Source organism: Salmo salar, chromosome 10, assembly GCF_965601325.2.
Source record: "Salmo salar chromosome 10, fSalSal1, whole genome shotgun sequence".
Lineage (NCBI taxonomy): Eukaryota > Metazoa > Chordata > Actinopteri > Salmoniformes > Salmonidae > Salmo > Salmo salar.
In genome coordinates, this window is record NC_138300.1 from 111,811,667 (window position 1) to 111,824,273 (window position 12,607).

The 12,607-nt window shown below is 41.0% G+C and overlaps 1 protein-coding gene across 1 annotated transcript in view; it reads right to left on the reverse strand.

Moving 5' to 3' along the window:
* Positions 1-8,426: 8,426 nt before the first annotated feature.
* The window catches only part of LOC106561536 (carbohydrate sulfotransferase 8), a 123,897-nt gene continuing 119,716 nt past the window's right edge, over positions 8,427-12,607 (reverse strand). The window contains exons 3-5 of the mRNA XM_014125604.3: positions 11,467-11,507; positions 10,899-11,308; positions 8,427-10,611 (exon numbers count right to left, since the gene is read on the reverse strand). Coding sequence (XP_013981079.1) covers positions 9,903-10,611; positions 10,899-11,308; positions 11,467-11,507 — 1,160 coding nt within the window. The 3' untranslated portion in view covers positions 8,427-9,902. The remainder of the gene's footprint in view (positions 10,612-10,898; positions 11,309-11,466; positions 11,508-12,607) is intronic.

The window sequence follows — 12,607 nt, forward strand, 5'->3', positions numbered from 1 at the left end:
TTTTACTCAAGTGGTATTTTACTGCGTGACTTTTGCTTTTACTTGAGTAACTTTCTATGAGGTATCTTTACTTTTACTCAAGTATGACAATTGGGTACTTTTTCCACTACTGCCATTCAGTATCTGGTGTGACTACCATTTGCCTCATGACATGTCTGTTGAGTATGCAGGCCATGGAAGAACTGGGACATTTTCATCTTCCAGGAATTGTGAACAGATCCTTGTGACATGGGGCCATGCATTATCATGCTAAAACATGAAGCGATGGTGGCGAATGAATGGCACCACAATGGGCCTCAGGATCTCGTCACGGTATCTCTGTGCATTCAAATTGCCATCAATAAAAATACATTTGGGTTCGTTGTCCATAGTTTATGTCTGCCCATACCATAACCCCACCGCCACCATGGGGCACTCTGTTCACAACGTTGACATCAGCAAACCGCTCGCCCAAGCAACGCCATACACGTGGTCTGTGGGTGTGAGGCCGGTTGGATGTACTGCCAAATTCTCTAAAACGACATTGGAGGCGGCTTATGGTAGAGAAATTAACATTAAATTCTCTGGCAACAGCTCTGGTGGACATTCCTTCAGTCAGCATGCCAATTGCACTCTCGTTCAAAACTTCTGTGCTGTGTGTAATGATCTGTGTATTGATCATGCTGTTTAATCAGCTTCTTGATATGCCACACCTGTCAGGTGGATGGATTATCTTGGTAAAGGAGAAATGCTCACTAACAGGGATTGTGCACAAATTTGTAGCGAAATAAGCTTTTTGTGGGTATGGAACATTTCTGGGGTCTTTTATTTCAGCTCATGAAACATGGGACCAACACTTTACATGTTGTGTTTATATTTTTGTTCACTATATAAACATTTACAATTCAAAGCTAAGGCATTGAACGGTGAAGATGAAAGGTTTCACAATAAACTGAAAGTGCACCCATGTCTTTTGTTTGATGTTATCTTTAATTAAAATTAGTGTCCCAATTAGTTTAATGTTGATGCATACATTGTAACATTTGGCTAAGTACTGCCTCTATGTAGCTATTGTAAGATGAAACATAGCCTACAGTGATAGGGGTCAAAAAGGTCTGCTTACATTTCTCCAACCCCATCACTCAGCTGTTTACCAAAACACTGGCGGGCTGACCGCTTTGTTGTTGTTTTAACGGCAGGTTGCCCCTTAAGCAAGAAAAGCTATTACATTATCTGTTCAAGACGTACATGTTGCATTACGTTATCCGGCAAGTTATTACATGAACTCGTTTTATTACATTAAATATCTAAAGTTATTACATTTACAAAGTTACTAGATTAACCGGTGTTATTACACTAACTGCTGTTACAGGCCTCTTGGTTGAACTTCAGTTAACTTGTTGGAGTGCATATTCAAACACTCATTTGTTTGGACTTAACCTTCTTAACAGTCAGTTTTGAGTGTCTCTTTCAGCCCCACCATTTCTTCCCGAGAACTGTTTACAGTACAATAGAAACAAGACATGTTGCGGTCAAACTACCTTTATTATCCCTATGGGAAATTGGGTTAGTAAGCAAGAGTAACATTACCATTACAGTGAAAAACAGTGAAATACAGTCCATTTACAAATAAGTGTCAGTATTTACAGCCATGACAAGAGGTTTGCATTGCCACTCCACAAGTCAAGTCAAATGGTTTTTTGAAAGTCATGAGAAAGTCTTAGTTAACCACCAGATCCCTTCATTAATATATCAACCTGGACTCTGGGTAGACGTAACCTAGTTAATGAAATCCAGGACAATGAGTATGATATGTTACGTTTGGTATGGTATGTATCAGAGGTGTGGACTCGAGTCACATGCCTTGGACTCGAGTCAGACTCGCGTCACAAATATGATGACTTGCAACTTGACTTTGACTTTAACACCAATGACTCGTGACTTAACTTGGACTTGAGCCTTTTGACTCGACCTGACTTGATACCCTCCCCAAGTCCAAACATAAAAAATTATGCTATTAAAAAAGGTGTTCAGCGCATCAACTCCTCATTTAACGAATTACAGTTTGAATTGGACAGCAGCCAATCAAATTGTGTCAGCTGAGAAAAAGTTGTGGGTGCCAGTGCAGAGGAACGTCGCCGGGTGAATTCAGATGGAGCCCTTGGAAAGATGATACCCAAAATTATTATTTTCGGATATAAAGACGACGCTGTATCACCAAGAAACGTGCAAAACATGCAGGAAGAAAATTACAGACGGAGGCGCAACAATTTCCAACTTTGTTCGACATTTGAAGCTGCACAAATAACAGTAAGACGTGGCTAATATAGCCGACAGCTATTGATAAGGCAATTTATATGCTTAAAGGTAATGATTAAAGAATTCCACCCTGAAACGTAACTATTAGTGATTATTAGTTCATGTAACATGTATAATGAACGTAAAGTACTAAATGTAAATCCAATAAGGTTCAGTAGAGACGTGTGAGGGAGAGAAATATGTGTGTGTGTGACTAAGAAGATACCGAGAACAATTCAACTGTGTATGACCTGACCTGGCTAGAACTCTGAGAAACTTACGATAGGACAGGGAGTCCTTTCAATGTTCCTCTAATCTCGGGGGGATGGAACTGCCAGTTTGGTAATGATGAACAGTGGTGAGAACCATGGGGAAGGATACATTCTACCAACTGTTTGTGTGTATGTATGTGCGTAGGTTATCTACTGTTTGTGTGGAGGTATGTGCGTAAGTAGGGAGTGAGTTATAAAATGGCATGTCTTTGTATTGTGGACTTTAGAACGTTCTCGTGAATAAACTGGATGAACCTTTTGCATAAGCTGAGTCTTTGCCTAATTATTATTAAACCCAGGGTCTTACAAACCTTGGGGATTGGTCAAAGCTTATTGATTGTTAGTTAATATCATTGGGGTTGAAAATTCTCGCGACAGCTATATAATTTATAACTTTGCTGGTGTAGCATGTAGGCTAACGTAACGTTAAATCAATGAGCCTCCATACAGTAGGTCAGTGCGGGAACGTGATCATTGCACCCAAGATTGAACTACAACTGGCTAGGCAGTTGGTAGCCTAAATCCTGCCTGATGTTACTGTTGTTCCTAAAACCATTGACATACGTTAGCCTTCTGTAACCACACACAGAGAGTGTGTGTGTGTGTGTGTTAAGGTTGGGCGATTGTGTACAAGCCTACATCGCCCGATTGCGCCCCGTAGCGATCCTCGATAGTCGATCACTATTGGGGTGGGGGGTCTTTCTCATGGCTACCCATGTATTTCCATAGAAATATAACGTTTATTTGGAAAGTAATAAATATATAGATATTTTTAAAAGCATTCATGATTTGCGTAAATATAATATTCTAACTATTACTCTTGTTAAAAATATGAAATGGTATTACATTTGGTGAAGAGCACATTATGACTTGTTTAGGACTCGAAACTCAAAGTTTAGGACTTGAGACTTGACTTGATACTTGTTGGTCTTGACTTGAGACTTGACTCGGACTTGCCTGTCTTGACTTGGGACTTGACTTGGGACTTGAGTGCTGAAGACTTGAGACTTACTTGTGACTTCTAAAACAATGACTTGGTCCCACCTCTGGTATGTATTAATTTGTGGATGTCCATCTTCCATTTTGTATAACATGTTACGAATTACAATTCGTATGATATGTTATGAATTACATTTCGTATCAGTGGAAGCTCCTCAGAGGAGGAGCTTCCACGACCCCCCCCCCCCCCCCAGCGAATTTCATAAAAATAAAAATAGTGAAACAATAAAAAAGTTATCCTTTTTAGATAAAACTATACTAGATATATTCACATCACCAAATAATTGATCAAAACCAGTGAAGGCTCCTGAGGAGAGGACGGGTCATAATAATGGCTGGAAAAAAGTGAATGGAATGGCATTAAACCATGTGTTTAATGTATTTGATACCATTCCACAAATTCTGTTCCAGCCATTACCACGGGCCCTGTCCTCCCAAATGAAGGTGCCACCAACCTCATGTGATTAAAACACACTATTTTGCAATGAAGGTGTATGGTAGCCCCAACAGCACTCTCTGGAGTAGCATCATGATGTAACTGGAGGACAGTTAGTTTCCGTCCTGCTCTGGGTACATTGACTTCAATATGAAACCTAAGAGGCTCATGGTTCTCACCCCTTTCCATAGATTTATACAGAAATTATGTCAACTTCTGGACATCCTCCAACCCAACAGATTTCTTGCAGTATGAACTGACATGTTGTTGACCCATCAAAGGATCAGATAATGAATCTAGTACTGAAAGCATAAGCTACAGCTAGCTAACACTGTAGTGCATCAAATGTGGTGAATAGATGACTCAAAGAGAGAGAAAGCCAATAGTTGAACAGTTTTGTACAAATTCATTTCTTCAAAAAAGAATGAGAAACAAGAGAGAGAGCTAGCTATATATGTTGTATTTGTTCCCCCACTTTCACGTTCACTTACCTAGCTAGCAAATGCAGCTTGCTAGTTTAGCCTACTCAAACACCCGGCTCAAACAGAGAGCGATGCTATGTTAGCTAGCTGGCTATGGCTATCCAACACTGGAACTCTTCTAAGTCAAGGTAAGCTTTTGGATTTATAAATGTATTGCCACCAGGGTCCGCCGGTGTAACAGCTTAACCTCTTGCTGTATACTGTACAGTGCACTGAAGTCCTCATGCGAAGAGAAAAGAGGAGAATAGGAGAGCACGTAGATGCGAGAAGGAATTATACGAAGATCAAATGATCATGCTGTTTATATGTGGCTGCTATGAAAGTGAATTGTGTTTGAGGTGATCAGGGCTGTATTTATTCCACCGATTCTGTTGGAAAACGTTTCTTAAACAGAAGCAAACAGAACGAAATTTGTGAATTTGTGAATTTACCTGAATTTGTTCAATAGAAACTCTAATTTGAAACTGTTGGTCTAATGATCACACCCTAGATTAGCCAGATGCAGGCAAGAGTGTGCAAGGTGATATTGAATGTGCACTGTCTGGATTACTCACATTTTTCTCTCGATCTGTTGTCACAAGCTCATGATGGGCATAGGGAAATTCGGGTACAGGGAAAATGTTTGTTTCATTTAGTAGCCTATACCTATCGATGTTACGTTGAGATGGGTGAACGTAATATTAATGACAGTCACCCAATATGCTGTAATAGATATAAAGAAATCCCTCCCTCATCTTAAACGGCACACACCCGCCACTGATTCGTATGATATGTTATGAATTGCAATTTGTACAATATGTTACAAATTCGCAATAAGTATGATATGTTATGAATTCCAATTTGTTGTAGCTAATGTTAGCTAGGTGGCTAGGTGGCTAACACTATCATTAGATAGGTGGTTAAAGTTAGCTTGACAAGGGGGTAAGGTTAGGGTTAGGTGAAAGGTTAGCTAACATGCTAAGTAGCTAAAAAGTTGTAAGTAGTTACAATGTTGCTAATTAGCTAAAATGCTAACGTTGCCAGTGATGAGATTTGAAACACGCAACCTTTGGGTTGCCAGACATTGGGATTATACGCCCACCCGACCAACCACCCTCCTTTAGTTTTTGCCTTAAGTAATCTTTTGTCTTATGTAACCATACTAAACGTAACATATCATACTAATTTGAATGTCCCGGAATTGCATTTACTATGTTACATCTATTCTATGAGACCAGGCAGAATAGATAGATTTTATTTACACAAATACATGTGCCACAATGGAGCATATTGACAGTTAAAGAAAACTCAATTGCAGTGCAGCTTACATAACATAAAGAGAAACCTAGTAATACAACATTTCAATTTGAACAACTACCCTATCTAGTGTCAGTTAAAAAGCCTAACTAATGATGGGATTGGGATTTTTATTTTTGCCTTATTACTTTGCACTGCCCCAGTCTCTCTGTTGTCTGTGTCATATAACTATATTATATGAGCTCTGTATTAATTGAATGTGCAACTCTTAAGTGTAGCCATTTTCTTCTTTACAGGTATGACAGCAAAAGTAAGATGTAAGTTTAATGTAAAGTTAAAATAAAGTAATAACAAGCACATCTTGTTTTTTTATTCATCTTTTATTAAGTCAGGGTAACTTGGTCATCATGGCTACGTGTAACAGCAGTGAGATCCCCTCTGGGACCAGACTTCAGTATTACTCAACCAATATTTCCCCAATTATAGAGAGACATAGCAATACTATTATGACAACAGTATTGGAACAATATGATAGTGTATCGTGGAACTATTATTTTCAATGTTCAAGTCCAGCAATAAAAAAGGGCTTCAGTACAGAAAAATACTGAGAAATACTTAAATGTAAACACCTCTCCCACTCAATGATGAGCTCTGTACATCATCAGTCATGCATTCACAACAAAAACCTTGATGAAATGAAATCTACTAAATGATCATAAATAGTGTAAGTAACACTGCCTGTAATGAAGGGGCTCTAGTGGGGACTGGGACAGGTGGCAAACCTGGTGCAGCTATGGTCAGTCAATACTCATTGAATTTAAAAGCAAGGTAAAGCGAGCAATCATACACATAAATACATACATTAAGACTTAAACATTGAATAAAACACATGCAATTACACACATGCAAGACAAGAAAACAACGTAACGCAATTGTTCAAAAGCGCCTTAACACCACTCCGTCATAATGAGTCACTTCAAAAAACAACTTCAAAAAGTGCAGGATGGCAAAGAAAGAAATAGTATTTTAGTCTACAGGATTCTTGTGTATGATCACAGGGAAAGAATATGCATGAAGTTAAAATGCTCCATCGTTCTTGCCAATGCAGGTTAGCCAAACAAGTCCAAGTTTGTAGTGTGGTAGTACTGTAGCTTCTGTAGCTACTACTGTATTTGACAGAAGGTTGTACGAATGGGGCTTGAGAGGAGGAGAGACAGGGTAAAGAGAAGTGAACCCCCCGGGTGACCAGGACCTTTCAGCCCTCGTGTCCAAAGTCCTCTGTGAACTTCCTGACCTTGAACAAGTCCTCAGTGTTGACTGTGGGCCGTGTGGTGGATAGTGAGCGCAGCATGTCAGACTGGAGGGCAGAGGGACACAGAGAAGACAAAAAAAGCATTAGCATTGTTCAGCAATTACACAAATGTGAGAGTCAGTGTGTAGTGCCAGGATGTGTATGTTGAAACAACATGTTCCAGCATGTTTGTGAGCTGTGAATGTGAATGTCAATGAACACAGTGAGTATGTCTGTGCTGTGAATGTCAAATCAAATCAGATGTTATTTGTCACATGCACCAAATACAACAGGTGTAGACCTTACAGTGAAATGCTTACTTACAAGCCCTTAACCATCAATGCTTTAAGAAGATAATAAAATAATAAAAATAAGTGTTAAGTAAAAAATATATAAGTAAAAAATAGAAAATAAAAAGTTAAAAATAATTAAAAAGCAGCAGTAAAATAACAACAGCGAGGCTATTTACAGGGGGTACAGGTACAGAGTTAATGTGCGGGGGCACAGGTTACTTGAGGTAATTGAGGTAATATGTACATGTAGGTAGAATTAAAGTGACTATGCATAGATAACAAACAGAGAATAGCAGCAGCGTAAGGGGGGGGGGGGGGCAATGCAAATAGCCATTTGATTAGCTATTCAGGAGTCTTATGGCTTGGGGGTAGAAGCTGTTGAGAAGCCTTTTGGACCTAGACTTGGCGTTCCAGTACCACTTGGCGTGCGGTAGCAGAGAGACCAGTCTAAGACTAGGGTGGCTGGAGTCTTTGACAATGTGTGTTTCTTACCATGCAGACGATGGGCTCCAGAATTTTGTCGCTAGGTACATCTATCCAGGTCAATTCTATGGCTCCCGGGTCCCCAGGCGAGCACGGGGTCAGAAGGTCATCCACCATCAATTGACTGTTGGCACTGGATGGACCTTGCACCTAGAGTACCATTACAACAACACACTATCTTAAATATCGTTAAAGGTTGAGAAAGAGATGCACCTTTAGTGTTGTATGCAAGAGTCGACTGCAATAGAGTTACTATTGTGTGTATAAATGACCTTTTTGAAGTGTGTGGCTGACTGCAGTTTCCTGACAGGCTGCATGAGGGCATCTCATACAATGACGCTGATATCGGCCCCAGAGTAGCTTTCTGTCTTTTTGGCGAGCTTACACAGGTCTGCGTCACTGATGCTGTGACGCGTGTTGCCCAGGTGCAGCCGGAACATCTGGGACATTGCTGGCTGTTCTAGGAGAGGGATGTATATATGCTTCTCAAACCTGATGGTGACATGATGCACTGATGAGAATGCTTGATTATGACTTTATTGTGTCTGTTAGGAAATTATTTTTAGCTTGAACAACGTAAAACATTTCCCATTTAATATCTATTGTTCTACACTCTTAGAAAAAAGGGTTCCAAAAGGGTTCTTTGTAATACATTTTGGTCACTTTTCCTAAAACCAGATGTGGAAAAACAACAGAGAAATGTTTTAGTTTAATTAGTAAAGGCTTGATAAAACATTTATTAATGGTAATGGTGCTTGAAAACCCAAACAAATGAAAATTAACAAAATTAGCAAAATTGGCAGTGTTAAGGCTAGGGGATTGAAATCGTCTTTGTAGATAGAACACTTCTGCACAGACATGTAAAACAATACATTGACTCTTTACAGTGTAATCATTAGTATTGTAACATGAGGCCCATACAATTACCCAGAAACCCTATTGTACATTACAGAATCAAAGATCATGAACCCACAGTTGTATCTGAAAGGCAATATTTTACATTTGAGTAATTTAGCAGACACTTATCCAGAGTGACTTACATTAGTGAGTGCATACATTGGATACTTTTTTCGTACTGGTCCCCTGTGGGAATCGAACCCACAACCCTGGCAGCGCCATTCTCTACCAACTGAGCTACCAACTGACATTGATATATTTTTCCTGTCCCTTTTTTAATGTGTTTTCCTGTCCCTTAGTTTGTTTTCATTTAGCAGATGCTCTTATCCAGAGCGACTTACAGGAGCGATTAGTGTTACGTGTCCTGCTCAAGGGCACATCGGCAGATTTTTCACCTAATTGGCTCGGGATTTGCACCAGTGACCTTTCAGTTACTGGCCCAACGCTCTTAACCGCTAGTCTACCTTCCGCCTTGAGGTACGTACTGTAACAAGTTTATTGTATGTTCTGTATGTAAAATAGAAAACAAATACCTCAAGAGCAAATGTGGTTTTGAAATCAAATTGAATGATATTAAAATGGTCTAAGACACATGGTACACATCAGTAGGCAATGTAGGATTTCAGTAACTGTGAAATCTGCTACAGTATCCGCAAACATTAGTCTTTGCTTTGGGAGAGTATAGCTAGGCTCTCTTTTCCTTCTTTTTATAAAAAGTCTGCAGAATAACAAGACACGTTTTCCCTTTTAATAGTCACATGATTGACGATGACCCAAAATGACAAATATACCTTCATATAACAAGGCTGAAAAACAGAAGAAAATGAACAGATGATAATAAAATCTTCACTCAGAGTATAGGTCACTTCATAGAAGTCATTATGCTGTTGATTGAGAGCAATATCTCGTTGATTGTTGAGAGGATATTGTATGTAGGCTATGTCTGCCAATCAATAAAAGTGCATTTGACAAAGAAAGTACATCAGTTTGCACACTATACAAAGTGTTATGACAAAAAGCTGTACAACCTATGCTCAAAGTAATCACATCAAATCATAATTGTAACCAGATGTAAATAAGACACGTAGAATACTTTACATCAATGTGTCTGTAGTGCTTATTCAAGTCCCACAGGATAATGTAATGTAAAATGTAAATGTAATAATAATCTCTTCTGTAGTGTTCATATTTATAATCTTAAATGAATAATCTAAACATGTCAATCCAGCCACTACTTCAGTACAGGTCTTTATAGGGTTTGGGGTATTTAAACATCAGATAATCCATGTAATAAAAGTCATAGGCCCTCTGTCTCTCCGTGGCGTTCAACTGTTCAAAGTATCTCTGGGTAATGGTGGAGGAAGTCCTTTCTGCTTTGGGGTTCCTGTCTTTAAAGTCAGGGAAAGTGAGGTTGCTAGGTGCCCCGATTCTCCGTAGCAGGAAGTTGGCCTCCTCCTTCAGGCTCTCGAATTTCCCGATGAAGTCGTAGTGCAGCAGGCAGGGGCTGCAGAGTTGGCTGACCGGCGTCCAGTGGATGTCCATGCCCACGGGTCGCCTCACATCCAACAGGTACTGGACAAACTCCCTGAAGGTGACCCCGGCGCCGGTCCTTAGGGCAGAGAGCGAGGCGTTGGCCCGGTACCGGGAGATGATGGGCCGGCCAAACACCGGATGGTAGTACGAGTTGGGGCTCTCGAACTTGTCACGGAAGGCCGACACCAGCCTCTCAAAAGGCTCCCGTACAAAGAGGACCTTGGTGTAGGAGCGGAGGCGCTCGGCCACGCCCGCCTGGCTGTAGGCGTCCAGTCGACGGAGTTGGTTGGCATAGTGGGCGTCGTCATGGGCGATGCCGTGCGTGGAGGTGGCACTGCCTCCCAGGACCATCAGCACCCGCTTCCAGTTGGAGCAGCCAGCTTTGGGCACCTCACAGTACAGCAGGCCTGACCTATTATTAATTAACCAATACAACAGAAATATATGAATAGTTATCTGGGGCTGTATGTATCTAACATCTCAGAGTGGGAGTCCTGATTTAGGATCAGTTAGGACTTTTAGATCACAATGAATAAAATTACATGGACAGGGGGACCTCTAGATCAGCCCTGAACATGAAGCACTAATGAGCACTAATGAAATACAATTATACATGTAAATCATGTAATGTATTTACATGTACTGTAAATAATATCTGACGATAATGCTCAATGAAAATAACCACTAAAGTTACAACACCTATCCTCCACGTAGACGCGGGACACCTGCCGGCGGGAGACGGGGTGCTCGGTGACGCCCGGCTGGTATTTGGTGCAGACCTCCCTCAGCAGGTGGTGGCGGGACACTTGGGTATGAGCCATGCCCTGTAACTGACGGCCCTCCTCACCAGGGGGGGCACCACTAGGAATTACAGAACCGCTCTTTAACAGCAGCTTCCTGTGGCGTTTGGTGACCGGTGGCCTGGAGCTCTCGGCCTGTTGGTCTCCGGAGGTTGAGGTGGATGGGTGGGGCAGCCACTGTAAGGAAGGGGGCTGCCTGGGGCTAGGACTAGGGAGACTGGGGTTAGAGGATATCTCTTCCCCTGGAGCTCCATGGAAACCTCCACCTAGGTTGATGCCCTCAACGACTGCACTGTCTGAGGGCTGATCCTGTGTCACATGGAACAATTGTTAACAGAAGCTCAACTTTACACAAGATGGAGATAGTGCTTGTTCCTCAATAATCCACAAGATGGCGTCCTTACATTATTTTGAGGGAGCTCAGAGCTGAATGTAAGCAGGCATCTGATCAGATCAAGTAATCTTACCTTTTGAATTGGCCACCTTGGAGCAACCATGAACTTCGCACCTGAGAGAGAGAGAGAGAGAGAGAGAGAGAGAGAGAGAGAGAGAGAGAGAGAGAGAGAGAGAGAGAGAGATTGATAGAATCCTACATTACGTATTACAAAAAGTATTTTGCTTGTAACAAGTTTCTCCAGGCGAGCTGAAATTGGTATCAAGAAAGAGCCTAGAGGAGAGATGGTGTCTATTACAGATGGGGCTATAGGACAAGACTCCATTTTATCACAAGATTAGGTTTTTGATAGAGAGGCCAGGTGTGTGTGTGTGGTTGTGTGACTTTGTGTGCGTGTGTGTGTGTGTGTGTGTGTGTGTGTGTGATAGAAAGAGAGAAATAAAGAGTGATGCTCATGTTACCTTGGCGACGCTTAGATTACCGGCCACCTATCACGTTTTATCAACACTTTCACCTATTGTATTACTGTTGAGTTACTGAGAACAAATTCTCTCTTCCCAGTGCAGCCTTGCCAAGTGATATTTTTCCGACTGAGAAACGTGACCATGCATAATAGGACAGAAATCGTTACAGGACAGGGGAATCGGGATGTCAAAAACGGCTTTGTCATCACAAAACTGATTTGTTAGAGAAGAACTTAAAATCAGCCTCAAACAAAACAGTTAAGGGATGCACAGAACAATTATAAATGTCTTTCAGATTGTGATTATAAATCAGTCATAGAATAATACATATTTTGGGGGGAGGGAAGTAGACACCCAAGAGATGGAGGAAAACATCAGAAAACATAATTAGTCACAGCAGATGTTCAAGACATCACATGGTCATTAGAGATGTTGCTAGTGAGAACTACAGTAACTACAGTGCTATTTTTTACATACCTTCATGTAATGTTGCATCTAGAATTTACAGTATAATGACACAGTGCCAGTTCTCAATATCTTATGTGTTATCGCTCAATAGCACTAGACGGCTACAAGGAAACAAAACTGAATACATGCAGGGCTGTTGGGCCGCTCCATGGGGGGTGACTGATCCTCTACATAACAATGACAACCTTGCTTACTCCTTACTAGAACACACGCACACACACACACACACACACACACACACACACCACACACACACACACACACACACACACACACACACAC